This window comes from Macrobrachium rosenbergii, chromosome 9, assembly GCF_040412425.1.
Source record: "Macrobrachium rosenbergii isolate ZJJX-2024 chromosome 9, ASM4041242v1, whole genome shotgun sequence".
In the NCBI taxonomy this organism is placed as follows: domain Eukaryota; kingdom Metazoa; phylum Arthropoda; class Malacostraca; order Decapoda; family Palaemonidae; genus Macrobrachium; species Macrobrachium rosenbergii.
In genome coordinates, this window is record NC_089749.1 from 56710401 (window position 1) to 56730963 (window position 20563).

Genomic DNA, 20563 nt, shown 5'->3' on the forward strand with positions numbered 1-20563 from the left:
CACATATATATACACATATACATAGTTGCAATTCCATCTTCCTGCAATAACCTGGTTGCCATTCCATCTTCTTGTATTTGTTCCTGCTTTGCACATCACGATCTCATGACTAAACCGGCGTCAGTAATAGTTATCTGAGTGACTATCATCATTCTGTGGTAAAAAGGATAAGATAACACGCTTGTAAATATAGACAAATTGCGCTGAAAGGTTGCACACGAGAAATTATTTTCTGTTATCAACAAAAATGCCGCACGAATGCGTTGACCTAACAAATTAGTTTGCGTTATTAACCAGCTAAAATCCACTACGAATGTGTTGGTGTAACACATTATTTTGTGTTATTAAATATTCTGTCATTATCTAAAAACCACTTCAGCTGTGTTGGTGTAGCACATTATTTTGTGTCATTAGTTACTCTGTCATTAACTAAAATTCACTACAAATGTGTTGGTGTAGCACATTATTTTGCGTTATTAATTATTCTGTCATTAACTAAAATTCACTACAAATGTGTTGGTGTAGCACATTATTTTGCCCTTGAATGAAACCTCCCAGCGTGAAGCATTGGCGTTTAAAATGACCACGAATGCCTAACGATGGCGTCCGTGTTCTGACAGACCCTTTCAACACGCAATGTCTCACAGCACGAAGCGAAGGAGAACAGCCACAATGATTTCAGCAAACTTCAGAGGGTTGAATCAGCGCTTTCAAACCTCATCGCGCCTGCGAAAAGGGAACCTGTTCAGAAGAAGCGCTGAGACTTTGTGTGACCAATTACTCTCATGTAGTGCAAAGCACAAGTTGCCGAGTGTCATGAGGATGATGGGTGGTTAACGGTCTAGCACCTGGTAGGCGGGGGGAGGGTCCTATAAAGCCCTGTAATATACTGCACCATAAAACAATAAGTTTATTTTATCCTTATTACTGACGCTGTAAAAGTTTGTAATACTGATCACAGTCTCTACAGAGTCGAGTGGAACTGTAGGTAGACATTAATATTTCCTGTCTGCAGTGTTCTTTCGACCTCACAGCTGCACCCACTTTTTTAGCCTTATACTTTACCTCCGTTCTAGCTTCCTGTCTTCCATCTTGCTGTCCAGCCACTCCAACTCTTGTCTTTTCACTCTCTCGAGCGCCGAATGGCTGAAAGTACCCCGGTGCTGAGCTTCGTACCCGAATTTTCATAAGTCGAAGCGAAACAATAAAGCAGACAGAATCTTACAGAGTTCTGTAGATGGTAATGACAGGAAAGGAAGCATGGCTAACAATAGGGCGTGGCTAACGAGAGAGCGTGGCTAATAGGCAGCGAGAGATCTTGGAATCTATGTTGTGAACCACATAAACATGCGATGCAACATTATATTTTAGAATATAATGAATTATCGCAGTCTAGACCGGCCAAATATATTGATTAAAACACATATTGCTATTTGTTGGTGGGTGCATTAGCATGCTCTTACAGCCCATTTCAAGTATAGATCTGTGTCAATAAATCTGCAACAAATAAATAAAGGCTTCCCGGATACGCTAATGAGAGAGGCTTAGATCTGAAACGCACTACACTATACTGTCAGCGGAAGACGGACGAGGGACAGGTTGAGAGACAACAACGGTACCGTCTATCTGGCCCGGAAGTTGAGGGGGAATAGGCGGATCCCAAGAAGTCCTCAGCCAGGAACCTCGGCAATTCAGTTCAGGGCGTTTCCCGGACTATAGGATAGGGGGACGCAGTAAAGTAAATAGATGATGATGGGGATGGCGAATTTTAGGTGTGTCTTTTGTTGTTCTTTCAGTTTGATGGTATTGCATCATTTGCACTTCGCGGTGAATTTTCTGAATTTTTTTTTATAACGTGACCCGTCGCTACTTTGCGCTCATTACACTGGGTTTAGTATTCACTTCGTATTTTACTCGCCTGTTTAGATTTTTATCCATTTGTTGATCAGTTTAATCGTGTATCTTTGTTTTATAATAACTTTTCTCTTTCTGTATTTCTTATTATCTGTAACATTTTTCAAATGAACCCCATACTCTTTGGAAACTTTAATTTTAAGTCAGTGCCACCTGTATGCTTGTTCAATATGAATAGGGGTTTATCTTCTGAATAATAATAATAATAATAATAATAATAATAATAATAATAATAATAATAATAATAATAATAATAAAATAATAATAATAATAACGGAACACCAGAATGGATGAGAAAGAAAGAGAAAAAATTGATAAGTATCAAGACCTGAAAATCGGAATAAGAAGGATATGGGATATGCCAGTGGAAATTGTACCCATAATCGGAGGAACACTAGGCACGATCCCAAGATCCCTGAAAAGGAACCTGGAAAAACTGGAAGCCGAAGTAGCTCCAGGACTCATACAGAAGAGTGTGCTGTTGGAAACAGAGCACGCAGTGAGAAAAGTGATGGACTCCTAAGGAGGCAGGATGCAACCTGGCGGAAACCCCACACTGTAAAAACCACTCAGTCGAATAGGATGGCTGTGATAGGCAAAAAAAAAAAAATATATATATATAATGATAATAATAATAATAATAACTGAATTCAAGTCAATGGCCCCTGTGGGATTGTTCCATATGAATATGGGGTTTATCTTGTGAAAAATAATAATAATAATAATAATAATAATAATAATAATAATAATAATAATAATAATAATAATAATAATAATAATTGATGACAAACTTCAGTAGAAAGAAATTAATTCAAAGACAGTTTTTCCTTTCTTGTCATTCAACATTCAGATTTCTCTCATCCTCCTCCATCGAAACATTGTGCTACTGCATTCGTTCACCTTTCTTATACTTTCTCTACTTGCCTTCTCCTGCTCTCACCTGTTGTGAAAGCAAATGCTGTGAGAGAAAGCATTTCGGGACGGGTCCACCTTCCACCACAGCACAGGTGTAGCGGAAGGAAATGAGTAGGGTATCAATTAGGGAGATGAACCATTCATCATTTCGTTTTATCCCCATCAGTACAACTGAGGAATCAGCTGATCGGACGCAGTCTTCAGGTATGCGCACGAAGGTGTGCTGTCAATATTGTTATGGAGTGGTGAGGGAGATTCTCCTTTGGTTTGGAGTGGTGAGGGAGATTCTCCATGTGATGGAGATTCTCCTTGGTTTGGAGTGGTGAGGGAGATTCTCCTTGGTTTGGATTTGGTAGGGAGATTCTCTGTGTGATGGAGATTCTCCTTGGTTTGGGGTGGTGAGGGAGATTCCCCCACAAGGAAAACCTACTCTCAGGTTGCCGTTTCTTGTGAGCAAAGTCTTTCATTCCAGAGGTGTGCATTGAGTAACTCTCTCTCTCTCTCTCTCTCTCTCTCTCTCTCTCTCTCTCTCTCTCTCTCTCTCTCTCTCTCACACACACACACACACACACAGAAAGGGAATGAAGAACGTCGATTGACGAGAGGAATAATTATAAAAGATATTATCGTCTCTTCATAATCCGCTGGTGGATCGGATTGGAAATTATAGATTGTTGGGTTATAAGGTTCTAAAGGTGTTGTTGTTTGCCGCTACTGGTTGAGCTGGCCTTATGCCAGCACAGACTCTTTTGAATTAAACAGATAAAGCAAGTATTTCATCACTCATTGACCATCTACCTACAGCAATTTGATTTGGTCTTATGAATTGAAAAATTCAGCTAAATAACGTTACTACTCTACTCTTTTCGGATTAAGTAGAACTGAATGAATAAGTAGACCCTCTTTGTTTTCAGGCCTTTGAAACACTACGTAATAGTTTTAAAAATAATAAATTAAGGAAAAATCTCCTATGTTCTATGAATGGGATTCTTGCCGAAGATCTGACGCACACAGATTACGCATGCGCTGTAGATTCATGCGCAATTTATTCATTCATCGTTTGCAGTTAAGGACATGACTCGCGTGGTATTTCCCTGCAAGACTGGCTGTTCTGAAAACTGGTTAGAAATTTTGACAGTGCATTTTCCCCATACTTTCGTGAGACATCATTATTCCTAGACAGTGTGTAGAAATTTCCGTTGTATGACAAGATTGCCTGACCTGACTACTCTCTCTCTCTCTCTCTCTCTCTCTCTCTCTCTCTCTCTCTCTCTCTCTCTCTCTCTCTCTCTCTTGTGTACGTACAGCTGTTCTTTAAGCTTCAGAGAAGATATTGCCCAATGAAGAAGATGATTTCACTTTCATTCACTGTAATCATGAGGACAGGAAATGTTTTTGGAACGGGCCTTAATATAACCAACAGACTTAATGTAACCCACAGATTTAATATAACCCACAGACTTTACATAATCCACAGACTTAATATAACCCACAGACTTTATAATCCACAGGCTTAATACAACCCACAGACATAATATAACCCACAGGCCTAGCATATCCCACAGACTTAACATATCCCACAGACTTAATATAATCCACAGAGTTAATATAACCCACAGAATTTATAATCCACAGGCTTAATATAACCCACAGACATAATATAACCCACAGACCTAATATAACCCACAGACTTAATATAACCCACAGACCTAATATAACCCAAAGGTCTTAATATAACCCACAGACTTAATATAACACACAGACTTAATATTAAATAATCCACTGAGTTAATACAATCCACAGACTTAACAGAGTAGGGACTGAAAAGTGAAGAAGACAGAGGGTCGAAAGGTCCCAAGAAACCCGAAATACCAGCTCAGTTGGCAGTCCGTCAAGAACCAGACAAACTCTAGGGACGGGAGAGCGACAGTAGGGACCAGGATCTTTCCCTGGATCCTGGTAGGGACGTCGACACGGGAGAGAAAGGCTGGCTGAGGTCGAGCACACCGTAGAACTGCTCAGTCATCTCTCATTCATTCCGTCGACAGGAAGCTCATGATGAGGAGTCCCTGGTGACGTGAGGAAATCTGTTTCTGCTCGTTCTTGTGGTGCTATGATAAATCTGCCTTTGGCTACCGGAGTTCCGTGGCAGGCAGATTTCGAACACACACACACACACACACACACACACACACACACACATAACACACAACACACACACACATGGAGAAAGAGAGATAGAGAGTGTGTGTGTGTGTGTTTGTGTGTGAACATAAGTGAAACTAAAATTGGAAGGGGTACAGAAAGTAAAGGATTATGTTGTCAAATTAAGTTTCTTTCGAACTACTCTTCCCATTTAGTTAAACGATGCGTGATGTTGCAAAGTATGGAATTGTCAAAAGTAGTCGTCGAGGAAACACAGAAGACGCAGTTCAGAAGAGGTTTCACATTTTTCGAGCAAATCATGTTTCCAGTGACTGCACACTCCCATGGTTTACTGATTTCATGGTTTTTTTTTACCGGTGCGGGAAATGGGTTCAGAAGAGATTTCGTTTTGTGATATACTAATGCATTTTGTAATATTCTAATGCTGATACATCCTCTTTTGATTACAGTGTATATTTCAATTCATCCCGTAACTTCCATAAAGCCAGAATTATTTTAAAATTTATCATACAAGAAATCAATTTACCTGATTGCAGAACGTTCTAGATTTAAACCTAAAGTTCAAACTCGTGCAAAATTAAAATAGTCTGCACAGACCAGGGGTATAATTAAATTTTCAGCTGTGCAAGAAATGAAATACAAATAAGTGTCCTCTTTTCCAGATGCGGGTATTGGGCAAGATGTGGGCGATGCTAGCAGCCAGCAGAACGCGACGCGTGATAGCCGTTTTGACTCTGATCTGCCTCCTCTTGGCCGTCCAAATCCTGACTCACCGAAGTACCTCAGGTGAGAGAGAGTGAGAGTTGTGCCACGGAATCCTCTGACTAACTTCCCAAGTGGGATTTGAACTCATGCTGGTTACAAAACTTAACTCATTACACCACCAAGAAGGATAAAAAAGAGTGGATTTCAGGTCAGTCTCCCTGTGGATGGCGTGCAATTGGAACTTCCAAGGTTCAAATGAAGATGCAATGCATTACTACCCTAATACTGTTCTCCTTGCATTTTTATACATTTTTATCTCTTCATTCATTTATTTTTCCTTTTTTTTATAAGTGAGATCTCTTCTTTCTGTATTTCTCTTTACCTCCTCTTACTTCTTCCTAATGAACACCTTATTCTTTGGAAGCTTGAATTTTAAGTCAGTGGCCCCTTTGGTGGGCTTGTTCCATATGAATGGGGTTCATCTTCTGAATAATAATAATGCTAGCTGACCATGTGAATATCTAGCAAATTCATGTACGGCGTTACAAGAGTTGCAATAAACCCATCCTCACGTGTTAACACAATGTTAGGCACTGATTGCTTTACAGGCTGTGACACATGTAGATTCTCTTTAAAATTTTAAAATTTGCTCGTGAGCAGCAGAAGCATTGGTCACATGTGTGTTCAGTCCCGGAGACCAAACATACGCACGAGATCAGTGGCTCAGCTCCCCACTCTCCACCCACACTAGGATTAGGGGGTGCCTGGCAGTGGTTGCTGATGACTCAACAGGTAGATCTGTGTCGCCCCAAGGCACCCAAATTAATCACAAATAAACACAAAGGCTGAGTAGTAAAAAAGATCAGAGTTTCAACAATACCATATGTTAAAATTTTAACAAAACTTGAGAATATAAAAAAACGTAAAGAAACAGACAGTCATAACTGATAATTGCAATCAATCCCAGTAGGACTTCCTCTGAGAGAAATAGCGACAACAGAGATGATCATACCAACGCCAACAGGTGCACAAGCTCATATCTATCTCTCCTCACAGAGACTGTGATAGAAGATTCCACAAGAGGCCAGGGACTCCTGCCAGTGGTCGAGCAGCAGCAACAGCAGTCCTCGTCGAGCCAGACCTCAGCCGAGACAGAGGGCCAGGGCGCGGCGAAAAGTGAAAAAGACAAGGCCTCAGATGTAAGTGAGAGCTTCCTTCTTCAGAGTTCCTGTTGCAAGGACTTTCGTTGGTTGTATTCATAATAGGTAACTAAACTTATTTTGAGGATTTGTGCCTGAAGATGTAATAGAATCAATGATTCTGCCTAGGCAGGGTTCATGAATAAATTTTTTTTTATCAGTTTTTGCACTAACATTCACTGACATTTTTCAGAATCTTCAGACACTGGTGATCCAGAATTTTTCCTTTGACACCAAAGAATTCGTTTGTTTTATTTAGCCCTCACTTCCTATTTCTTTGCCAGATAATGTGCGGTGTTCAGTACTGTTTGAATGCAATATATATACTTTAGCCAGAATATGCACTGCATATTTATGTGATCATGTAACACTCAGATGATTAATGATATACTTTTCTCCTCCAGAATATCAATTACTAGTGCAGTGAGGTATTCAGGATAAACAGAGCGTTGATTACCACAAAGAATTATTTTCCGTGTCCAGATAACAATATAGTTATTATTTCCATTGGGGGCTTTACCTTTTTCATATTTTAATCAATCCTCTGGTAGTGATTTTTTAAAAATATGTTTTAGAATAGGATTTGATAAATAAATTAACGTATATGATTTAAGTGATGTAAATTTTAGTATTTCACTCTGATGCCCTTTTAGTGAAGAACAATAGGTTTCTCAGTGGTGAAAGAAAATAATTTCTTATGCCAGTCTCTCTCTCTCTCTCTCTCTCTCTCTCTCTCTCTCTCTCTCTCTCTCTCTCTCTCTCTCTTCTGGAACTCTCTCTTTGTGGAACAGTCTCCCCAAAATGTTACAAAAATTGGAACCTCAAAAGTACAAGCGAAGATGCAACGCAATACTACCCTAAAATAGTTCTCCTTATATTTTAATAATTTCATTACATTTTTATCTATCTACCTATTAATTTGTTAGTTTATTTCTCATAGTCTAATAACTGATCTCCTCTTTCTGTGTCTCACATTACCTCCTGTTACTTCTTTCAAACAAACGCCATATTCTTTGGAAGCTTGAATTCCTAGTCAGTGGCCTCTGTGGGAGTGTTCCATAATAATAACAGCTTCTTCTTCTTCTTCTTCTTTTTCTCGTTCCTGTAGCTGAAGAAGCAGCAGCAGAACAAGGCCAAGGAGGAGCTCCTCAAGAACTTCTCAGCCTTAGACACGAAGCAACTTCAGAAGTTATGGCGGATGCTGGACTCGACCAAGGACCCCCACTCCGTTCCCGAAATTCGAATCAACCAGGCGCTTCAGTCACTGAAGGTAATGGAGAGGTCGAAGATGTCTTTTTTGCTTATTCCCTTTAATGCTTGACAGTTTTTAGTTTTCTGTAAAAGAAAACTATTGTGCCGGCTTTGTCTGTCCGTCCGCACTTTTTTCTGCCCGCACTCTTTCTGTCCACCCTCATATCTTAAAAACTATTGAGGCTAGAGGGCTGCAAAATGTTTTGTTGATCATCCACCCTTCAGTCATCAGACATACCAAATTGCAGCTCTCTAGCCTCATTAGTTTTTATTTTATTTAAGGTTAAAGTTAGCCATGATCGTGCTTCTGGCAACTATATAGGATAGGCCAGCACCGGGCCGTGGTTAAAGTTCATGGGCCACGGCTCATACAGCATTATACCGAGACCACCGAAAGATATATCTGTTTTCGGTGGCCTTGATTTTACGATGTAGCGGCTGTACTGAAAACTCGATTGCGCCGAAGAAATCTCGGCGCATTTTTTTGCTTGTTTATACTTACACACGGGAGGTAAATGGTAGCAATCTAAATGAGAAAGTTTGGGAGATGTCACTGGGTGTAACAGGGGAGAACAGCGTGGGAGCAGGCCAGAAAAAACTGCATAGATCAAGAGTTTGTTATGGAGTACTTATATGAGGAGTTTTAAAGTACAGTGAAAAGCAACGTAGACCTAGATACAACACATAGGCATTGCTAAGGCTGTTGAAGAAAATATGGACTCAAACCGTGTTTCAGAATATGTTGATCGGGGAGTGACTGGTTTGGAGTAAAACTCGGTCTGCGACAATGTTGCGTTATTGTCTGTGGTCGTTTTTTTTTTTTTATCTTTATTGAAGAATGACGCAAGAAGTCCGAGAAATGACGATTGATGTAGGTGAAGAAGAGTGAGATAAGAAAATGAATCTGAATTGAGCTAGGTATGGCTATTTCAGTGCTCAAGACAGTGAGAAGAGGGAGTTGGAGTGGTCGGACAGCTAAACAAAGAGATCCAGAAGATAAAGGACATGAAGTAGAAGGGCCCAAAGGTGGAACTGGGAGAAAACACACAGAAGTAATAGTTAGAGAGTCTGGAAAGCAAGATTAAAGAAAGGAAGCGGGAATAAAGATAAAATTAAAGGCTAAAAAGTGAGCTCAGCCAGGGGCTAAAGGGACACAGCAAACACTCTTTAGGAATGCCTACAGTGCACCACTTGAAGTGCACTGACGGCAAGAACTCCCCTATAGGGGGGAAGTGTGACTCTTCTTTCAAATAGCCTTTTTAGAGAAAAGAAAAGGGGAGGAGGAAAAAGAATTTGATAAGAATTCAAAGAATTCCATTATGGCCGTTAAAAGTCAGTTCTTCTGCTGTTCTGAGCACCAAAGGTCCTTTATTCCTCACACCGTTGGAATGTGGAACACCCTCCCTGGGGATGTTGTGTAACTGGAATCTCAAAAGTTCAAGCGAATGTGCAATGCATTACTACCCTGATACAATTCTCCTTGTATTTTAATAATTTACTTACACGTTTATTTATTAATTTGTTAATTGACCTGTTTTTTCTAACGACTGATCTCCTCTTTCTGCATTTCCCATTACCTTCCGTTACTTCTTTCGAATGAACACCATATTCTTTAGAAGCTTGAATTTCAGGTCAATGGCCCCTGTGGTGGGCGTGTTCCACATGAATAGGGTACGTCTTCTGAATAATAATAATAATAATAATAATAATAATAATAATAATAATAATAATAATAATAATAATAATAATTAAATGAAGGATGCTTAAAGCTGTTGTTTCATGATAGTGCTGCAGTGCTCACTGCAAATGGCTGCCGATCATTGCATGTGAGAGTAACTCTGTGGCCTTAATATTAAATTAACCTGTCACATGCTACCGCAATCCACTCACACTTTCCCTGACATTTCTCCACCCGGGTAACTCCGCGTATCTAGACATATTCTCCTGGACAAATACTCGCACCCTTTAGGCAAATGAGTTATGGAAATGCTGTGCTCCCTTCCGACCCGCCACCCCCAAAAATCATATAAATTTCACATTTTATTCACAAACTGTTAAAGACATGGTCTAGTTCTGGGTGTGCCCAGGGGGAGTGTGTAATCTACGTCTGGCAGCATAGTTCCAGCGGGTGAAAGATTTCCAGTAAATGTCACTGTTGTGCAAAGTGCGTTTCTCTCTCCGTCGACCTCGAAATCTGTATAGTTTTTAGTTGATGTCCTCGTGGGAAACGCATGCCTTCTGCTTTTGTTTTTAGTTAGAAGAATGCCACCTTACCGTTTCTTTGCGAGGGATTGTTCACAATGAACTGCGTCGTCGATTACTGCCTGAAAGATCATGACAGAAGCTTTAAGAAATATATTATGGTCCTTTTATATTCTGAATGCGGGATTGGTGGCCAGATTCTAACAAAATAATATATCCACATACAATCCATCGTCATTTCAGATCATTTCTGAGTCACGTGAAACCTGAAATCTTTCGAATAAAGAAGAAAACGTGTAATAAAGTTGGTTCACGGTCTTTCATGATATCCGAATGGGCAGAGTTAACTGTCTAACATTATTCTGAATCCTGGCCGGGGACGATATGATTATTATAATTTCATGACTATATATATATATATATATATATATATATATATATATATGTATATATATATATATATATATATATATATATATATATATATATATATATATCGTACATACATACACATATATGTATATATAACTGTATATATTATACACATATATATATAATATACATATACATATATACTGTATGTATATATATATATATATATATATATATATATATATATATATATATATATATATGTATATGTATATATATATATATATATATATATATATATATATATATATATATATATATATATATATATATATAAACTTGGCAGTCGAATATAACTTGGAGTGCTTGTGAATATTCAGAATCATCAAGCAGAACGTTATTAATCGAATCATGGAGAGAGTTACTGTTTTCTGAACAGAAAATGTATCATTTATCAACACTGAAAAAGAGAGAGAGAGAGTCTAGAAAATTCTAGGTTCACTGAGAACTCACCTGAAAGCACAGTGTTGCAGCAACTTGACAAGCTGTCACTGAAACTGAGCGCATAGCCTCTAGCACCTAAGTGATGAACTTGATATAAAAAAATAAATTACGGTTCAACTGGCCAAAGGCAGCGCTAACCTCAGTTTAAACGAGAGTTTAAACGCTGTCAAGGTTTTCTGGGTGTAAGTAGCAAAGCCTAAACTGGCTGCACAGGCATAACTAATGGTTTCCTAGCTGTTTAGAGCCAAGGTACTCTTATTGAAGCCCAAAAAGATCAACTTTCCAGGAACCTTGGAGGGCGCCGAAGCGATGGAGGTTGATCCATAATTGCTGCAATCAGCAATTAGAAAACCCTTTGGAATGTGCTCCTTATTGCATAATTTCGACTCATCTGGATAAATTCGGTGAAATTTATATTTTGTGTTTTTCCTTGGCTTCTGTCATTCACTAGATAACCAAAACCAAGGCCAAGGAATGTGGGTGACAGTAAATTTCCCAGAATTACGAGTTTTGGTATCGAAACGCTTGATGAATCTACTTTTAGCCATTTTCTTCTTGGTAAATATGGCGCTGTTCAGGGTGCCAGGACTTTTTCTTATATTTGAGAGAGCTGCTTTACAGAATCTGCCAAAGCCATTTTCTTCCAGCCTGTAAAACTAAACACACTGGGGCTCACTTCATTTCACTTCTGAGCAATATGTTTCAGAAACACAAAGCTGATTATGACAATTTCTAGTATTTATTGCTGTGAAGAATTAACCCTGAGAATATTTCTTGACTGAAGCTCCACTACCTAGTGGAAGTTAGTTAAGACTAAGCCAGCAATTTGTTTCAAAGGCAGTCTGCAAGCCAAATGGGAGACTAACTAGTAAAAGGCTAGGGAACCTCGCAGTGAAAAGAAAGACACAGTTGTTAAAGCAGTAAGTGGCCAGGGGAGGATTCCAAATCCTCACAGCAGAAGCTACAGTGGCCTGTAACTCTTCAGCATTCTTGATTTATCTTTCTGCTGAAGGAGTTGGTTCAACAGAATGGAATCTTTCCACTCACAGTTACAACTATTGTGAGTGAAAAGTTTTCCTTCTGTGAACCAACTTATTATCACTTACAGTTACAACTGCTGTTTGTGAATACATTCCAGTGACCCTTTTTGGTTTTATATGGGACCAGACAGGGAGTTTTTATCTGTGTATCTAATCTGGCCTAACAGAAGCAGCCAGTAACTGCAAATCTTCCATGGGGTGCTCACAGAGGACTCTCAAGCTGGTCTCTGATCAATTTCCCTCAGGGCAGGTGTGTACCGGCTCATAGGTCCTGCGTCAGTAGTAGCTGGCCTCATTTAGACCGTGCATGCTGAGCAAACATGACAGGATGACAAAAGTAGTTAGAATGTGTGCAGGATTATGCATATCTAGGCCTATCCAACACTGGATTATCATAGCATTATACTGAGTACATTTGCAAAGCTAGGTCTATCTAACACTGGAATATCATAGCATTGTACTGAGCTCATGTACATAGCTAGCCTATCTAACGCTGGATTATCATAACTTTATATTGAGTAAATGTACATAGCTGGGCCTGTCCAACACTGGACTATATCCTATAGGTCTGATCTATGATGCCATCGTTGCAGATTCGGTTACTGGAGGAAGTCAGCGGAAAGAAGTATCCACTGATCATGGACGCTGCCCACAAGGCACTGGCCTTGTCTGAGCATCCAAGGCCGGAGCCCCTTCAGGTAAAACTTACCGTCTTATAACTGTAATGTACTGAGAGAGAGAGAGAGAGAGAGAGAGAGAGAGAGAGAGAGAGAGAGAGAGAGAGAGAGAGAGATTTTGTCTGTTTATTTGCCTACTTGATGAGAGAGAGAGAGAAGGTTCAGATATGCTTGGAGTTTAGTTTCGAATTGTTTTGTCTCAAGTTTGCCATTTGTTTATGTGTAATATTTTTACAATATTTATCAAATATTTACAAATTATATTCACTTATAATTTATGTCGATAACTCTACATTTACGTTCTTAATTACACATTTCCTTCTGAAATTCATTTATTTTTAAGTATATAGGTCTAGTGTTTTTCATTTTACCTGTGGAGAACTAGGTAGTGCAGTTCACTCTTATTTCGAGATTAAATGATTTGGTGAAAAAGAGATAAAATTCCTTTAAAAGTTAAGAATTTAAATGTACATAAATCATAATTAAAAATGCAGATCTCCCTTTTCTAACCTGAGTTCAGGGTTCACATTCCCTAATTCACTGTACTTCTAAAGAAAATCTCCCTTTTGTGGCCTAAATTCAAGATTCACATTCCCTAATTCACTGTTTTTCTAAAGAATATCTCCCTTTTTTGGACTGAATTCAGGATTCACATTCCCTAATTCACTGTATTTCTAAAGAAAATCTCTCTTTTTTGGACTGAATTCAGGATTTACATTCCCTAATTCACTGTATTTCTAAAGAAAATCTCCCTTTTATAGCCAAAATCATGGATTTGCATTCCCTAATTCACTGTATTTCTAAATAAAATCTCCCTTTTGTGGCCTGAATTCAGGATTTAAATCTCCCAGTTCATTCTATGTCTAAAGAAAAGTTTAGTCTATCCAAGTATAACGACAAACGCTCTAGTTAGAACGAAGATCCCCCCATTCCAGATTGTCATATCTACAACCTGGCGTTCAGGATCAACATTCCTGGAGGAGCTGTTGGCGTCCCATCCTGCTGTGTACAACCACTACGAGCCCCTCATGCAGTTCGGTCTCAGGCAGATCAGGGATGGCGATGACTCTGACAAGGCCCAGAAGTTGGTGCACTCTCTCCTGTTGTGCAAGTAAGAAGACGGTTTCCTTTAGTAGTGTCGTAGGCTTATCTTCCCTGAGACAGGTTTAATACAAGTCAGCATGTTAGTAGTTTAATAAACAAACTTTAAGATGATGTTGGTCATGTTTCTTCCTTCATTTTTGTCAGTTGGAGGTATTTTGACAAAACACTTGAGGGTGCGTCCACACTCCAGTAAAAGATGTCATGAATGCATGTCATCAACTTATTGCACACATGTCATGGACAGGTTGAATAGAAGTCAGCATGTTAGTAGTTTTATAAACAAACTTTAAGATGATGTTGGTCATGTTTCTTCCTCCATTTTTGTCGATTGGAGGTATTTTGACAAAACACTTGAGGGTGCGTCCACACTCCAGTAAAAGATGTCATGAATGCATGTCATCAACTTATTGCACACATGTCATGGACAGGTTGAATAGAAGTCAACAACATGTTAGCAGATCTTTAAACAAACTTTCAGATGCCGTTTATTTCGACAAAACGCTGAACACACATCAACTTATCGTACACACACATCACAGATAGGTTGAATACATGTTAACGACTCATTACTTCTTCTAAAACTAGTGCTTCATACGCTTATCCAGCAATTGCAGAAGTTTATTTTCCACTTACAGTCACTGATTTGTTTTCAACCAGTTTGTGACAAAATGGGATAAGGTGCCAATGTGTGTTTATGGCATGTTTTAATGTAGTGTGGCTGCAACCTCAGTCATCTGTTCCACAGTATTTTTAAGCTTGTATCTTACCCATACTTAAAGCTCAGTAAGTATCTTGTGTTGATTAAAGTAGAGTAGGATTAGAAAATAATGATGCTCTGTTTAGACTGCTAAAACCAAATGACTTTCCACTTCCAGCTACAACGGGCAAGACGACTACATCAACACAGCAGTGAAAATACGGGACATGTTCAGCAGGAACACCGTGTTATGGCAGTTCTGCAGTTCTGACGACTACGGCGATGCCATGTGCTACAACGAGTCCTTCCTGAGAGGAGCCTGCAGGCTGTTCCCCTGGGCAACCATGAAGCTCGTGAGGTTACGACTGAAGCTCCTCAGACCTGTCTTAGAGGACCAGAAGCTCAACGTCCGAATTGTGTACCTGGTGAGGGACCCACGTGGAGTCATCAACTCCCGAGTGGGCACAGTGAAGTGGTGCAGCTCCAAGGACTGCAATGATCCCTCTTACCTCTGTGCAGACATGGACGACGACCTTACAGCTGCCATTCAGCTGCAGAAGGACTTCCCTGCTCGTGTGTACACGCTGCGCTACGAGGACCTGTCCCTCAATCCCGTCAACAAGACAAAGGAACTTCTGGACTACCTCGGTCTAGACTTTGACCCTAAAATGAAGGAGTTTCTGGACTCCCACACCACTAAGAATTACGACAAGCCCTGGAGTACTTCGAGGGAGTCCAAGAAGAGAGTGACCTACTGGGTCACGAAACTCGATGACTACAGACTGAAGGCTGTGCAAGACGCTTGCTCGCCCGTCATGAAGAGATTCGGTTACTTACCGATAGACTCCAACAAAAACATAAGCGTGCCAGATATACTTGGACCACTGGTCTTACCAAATTCATGAGGGTGAATTCTTATTTAGGTGAACTAAGAAATGCCGGTGGTGTATAAAAACTCATGCAAACGTTACTGAGTGTATTTCACTGTTTTCTTGAAGTCACCGAATTGATTTGAACATTAAGCGGAATTTATTTGAATTTATCATGCGTATATGTGCTATTTCTGAAATAGCTATATGATCCTGTTCACTTGTTGAAGAGTTAGATGTATATTTGTTATTTTCCAAACAAATTTTTGTAAACATATTCAAAGACTTTCGACCAAGGTGTCTCATAAGATACGCTTTGTGATACTGATGGAACTACAATGGCTGTGAGTATGGAAACAGTGTGCATAACAAGTGAGTGAGAAAAACGACCTGAATATAAAATTATATTTTGAAAGTTATTTCGCTTGGAGGTTCAAAGGTCACTCATGGCAGGGTCAAAGGTCACTCGTGAGTGCCAGCGTCAGAGATCGGGTGACAGCTCTGTCACTGAAGGTCTCAGAGACCGAATATGTGCGCATAAATATCAGCGGATACGTACCACATCCAGCCAAGCTAGGACCTGGGGGAACCAGGCATTGGCTTCGAATGAAATCTAAATAGTCTTCTTTATACTAGAGAGATGTGTTTCTTTCCTTTTTTAACTTTATTTACTCTTAACGTTTTCTTCTTCACACTGAATGATCATCAGTAATTACAATCTTTAATCACATTCCTTTTCCTAAGGACATTCAAAAGAGCAAGCCTTCATTGTGTTGCATATTAAAGCTATTCTTTGCTTTTTTGCTTTTCTGCTACTTTTTCTCCTGCTTTCCTTATTCATTCCCTGCTATTTCAGCTGGGGTTGTGGTCTGGCTTGTAATGATAATAATAATAATAATATAATAATAATAATCATTCATTTGATATAATTATCTATAGTGGCCTTTATTGTGACGTCAGTCCGTTGCCTTCGTATTTTTGCATAACTCGTGCCTTTTTTTATTATTATTATTATTATTATTATTATTATTATTATTATTATTATTATTACGTAGTTATTCTTTTCAACATTTCATTATTTTAATCATTCATTTTCTTCACCTGAATCGACTTCTGTTGAGGCTTTCCTGGTCATATTTTTATTTTTATTTTCGCTTTTAATTTCGGGGGCTTTGGCACCCCCTTCCCCCAACGCCAATGAAAAGCGAAGAAAACATTTGTTATAAACTTGAAATTTGTTATAATAATCTATGTCGTTTCGATCTTCCGCCTTGAAAGAGAGGTTAATCAACTCTCGTCAACATGATTGCCTTACATGTGCCTTTATAGTAAGAGCTTTCTCATTTTTGTTCCTTCCGCATATATACTGTATATATATATATATATATATATATATATATATATATATATATATATATATATATATATATATATATATATATACACGTACATACATCCGCACTGATATGAGAGTAGGCTTCCATAGAAGGCTGTGCCATTTAAAAGTGTCTTCATTTGATCTTGTGGTGCTGTTTTTCAATAGAGTGGGAGCTGTTGCAAAGGCAAGTCCATATCATTACTACTACTATTACTGCTATTGCATGTATTGGGAGCCGTTGCAAAGCCAACTCCTTACCATTACTACTTTTACTACTACTGCATGTATTATACATGTTCTGTTCCCTAACGCAGCCAAAACTATTTTTGTACCGAAAGACGCGAATAAAATTTTCGTAGTTTTTTTGTTATTTATTTTTGTTAAGACTTTGGATAGTGAGTTTTCTTGTATTTTATAACTTTGTCATTTTGTAGATAGTCTATGCAGCATGATACATACATACATACATACATGCATACATGCATATATATATATATATATATATATATATATATATATATATATATATATATATATATATATATGTATATATATATGCATATACATATATATACATATATATGTATATATATATATTTATATATTTGTATATATACATACACACGCATATAAATATACTTTTTAACTGAACTGCCATATGTCTCAATATATTTCCAAATATTTTGACCCCATTTGGAAAAAAAATTGCTTCAATTATAGCACAGCTGTGTTAACATTTCATTTGAAAAGCGCGCGAATTATTTATATTCCAAACACGAATTGTTTATGAGATGTAGTAGCCTAGGTTTTAAAATCGAGGCCATTTTGTACTTTTTATGCTTCCCCTAACGGATATTGAATTGTAATTCTTAAGCAATTTGTCATGATTACATACTGCACATTCCTATTTAAATTCCTGCGTAGTTTCCCCTCCTCCTCTCTCTCTCTCTCTCTCTCTCTCTCTCTCTCTCTCTCTCTCTCTCTCTCTCTCTCTCTCTCTCTCTCTCTCCTTAAACGCTATAAAGTAATTTTTATCCAATATGTTAAAAATATCCTCTGGCTAAGATTCCTATTTAAGTTCCTGTATAGTTTCCCCTCCTCCCCTCTCTCTCTCTCTCTCTCTCTCTCTCTCTCTCTCTCTCTCTCTCTCTCTCTCTCTCTTGAACCTTAGACGCTATAACGTAATTTTTTATCCAATATGTTAAAAATATCTTCTGGCTAAGATTCCTATTTAAGTTCCTGTATAGTTTCCCCTTCTCCCCCTCTCTCTCTCTCTCTCTCTCTCTCTCTCTCTCTCTCTCTCTCTCTCTCTCTCTCTCTCTCCTGAACCTTAGACGCTCTAACGTAATTTGTATCCAATATGTTAAAAATATCTTCTGGCTAAGATGTTTTGTTGATGTACATTTTGTTATTTTCACGGGATTGGCTATTTTTTATTGTGTGCTTAAACTATCATTTGCGATTTTACCATGATTGTACTCATTAAGGTGTAAAAAGACCCGGTCTAATATCGTAAAACGTTTGTAAATATCTTTTCCTTTCTCTCTGTCTCTCTCATTGATTGATCATGTTCATTCATATTTAATCACAATCTGTCAGAAGACTTAAACACAACTCGCTTTTCCACGTAAACATTTTCACGTATGCGTACATCAACGCATAACATCTCTTGGAAGGCACACATCTATACAATAGACATGTGAGTACTTGTTTTTCATATTTATACCGTGGGCATGGGTGTACATAATTATGTGAGTGTGTGTGTGTAAGTGTGTATTTGTATACGAGTTCAAATGACTCTTTTCCAATTACTTGAACAGGAATGGATCGCAGCTATTTCCCACCAAGAAGGATTTGCCCTGTGGTCGAATAAATAGTTTAATTTTCTGAATTTTGTCTCTCCCTCTTACCATTGCATTCGTCTTCATTGAATTTTAACGTTTTTAAGTTAATATAAAGGCAGTTTTCCAGACTTATTCTTCCTAGGCCTATTCCTTTTGTCCCACTACTTACTGCTGAAGCATTCCAAAATTCCCCCTGACTCGAAAGCTATTACAGCTTTGTTACTCTTGTTCGGGTGTTTTTATAATTCAGTCTGCAACCGTCTTTTATTTATCTTCACAATCAGTTGTGATTTATTTGGAACAAATCATTCATTTGTTTTTGGATCCATAAAAACGTGCTACGATCGGTGCACTATGCACCTAGACGCATGCTCTCTCTGAGTTATGGAGTAGGGCTCGGAGATCTCTCTCTCTCTCTCTCTCTCTCTCTCTCTCTCTCTCTCTCTCTCTCTCTCTCTCTCTCTCTCTCTGAGTCGTTATGGAACAGTCCTCTCTCTCTCTCTCTCTCTCTCTCTCTCTCTCTGAGTCGTTATGGAGTAGGCCTAGAGAAAATTCGTTATCGTCACATTCAACATTCATCATTGTTCTTTTCGTCCTGTTTACTGACGGCAGTGAATTTTCTACGTAATCAGAGGATGTTAATAAGCTGACTTGTGTTTGATCCAAGTCATCGTACCTTGGCTCACTCTGGGTGATGCCAGCCCCTCTTTAAAGTTGTTCCATTTCAGGAAATATCTCAACGTAAAACTTTTGAAGATATAGCAATGGAGCGCTTGGTACAGAGCAGCTAAAGCAGAGAACAATGTTGAACACGAGGAGGAACGGCTGAATACAGAAGAAATTTGTTCCATGGTGCCGCTTCTAAACAGTCCAATAAGAGTTTCCCTTGAGTCTACCCTGCTTTTTCCATAGACTCACTTTTGTAAATCCTCAATCAGCTGGGAATATCAACACTGCTAGGTAATTGTTGTTCAGATATTTTTAATCAGCAATAACAACCGTTTTGAAAAATTTAAGACCTTGGAGTGTATATACACATTTTATATATAGTGAATTACCTTCTCACATTCATTCCAAAGATTTGTTAGGCTGAAAATTGGTTTACTGAAACAGAATGGTAGTTAGCAGGCAGACTTCTCTTGTGGGAAAACGATTCTGTAACTTTGTTACAAGATAATACTGTAATACTGTACTCATGTTGGGTAGATTCAGTCGTTTCCTGTTCGATAGTTGCGTGTGAATAATTATATTTGTACGAAAAGAGTTATGAATAAAGATATGAGTCATACAGAGCCAATTTTCTAATGTTTTTTATTTATTTTCCTTATTGGTTGAATCCTTTCACTACCTGCTTGTTTTATAGCCACATTTGTCTTACTCTTAACTCTCGCTTTATCCTAGTGATGACCAGATACATCTCCTGCCAATCTTATTTCCTCCGGGAAACATTTCCTCAGTTAAAACTGGTTTTTTTTCCTGCCATTTGGTCTTACCCATATATTCCCCCTAACTAATATATTTGTATTTAAGGCACAGTCAGTTTTTGTATTTCCCATTCCATTCTCTCAGTGACTGCCAAAACACTTAGCTTTCCATCCCTTAAAGAACCTTAAAACTCAGCATTTTATTCCTAACCTGGTCAGGTCTAGTCATATATATATATATATATATATATATATACATATATATATATATATATATATATATATATTATATACATAATATA

At 38.4% G+C, this 20563-nt stretch overlaps 1 protein-coding gene across 1 annotated transcript in view; it reads left to right on the top strand.

Annotated features, from left to right (window-relative positions):
- The window catches only part of LOC136841855 (carbohydrate sulfotransferase 4-like), a 65996-nt gene extending 49699 nt beyond the window's left edge, over positions 1-16297 (top strand). The window contains exons 2-7 of the mRNA XM_067109249.1: positions 5658-5781; positions 6757-6899; positions 8008-8169; positions 12862-12966; positions 13881-14056; positions 14925-16297. Of these exons, the coding sequence (XP_066965350.1) occupies positions 5658-5781; positions 6757-6899; positions 8008-8169; positions 12862-12966; positions 13881-14056; positions 14925-15651 (1437 nt within the window). The 3' untranslated portion in view covers positions 15652-16297. The remainder of the gene's footprint in view (positions 1-5657; positions 5782-6756; positions 6900-8007; positions 8170-12861; positions 12967-13880; positions 14057-14924) is intronic.
- The last annotated feature ends 4266 nt before the right edge of the window (positions 16298-20563 follow it).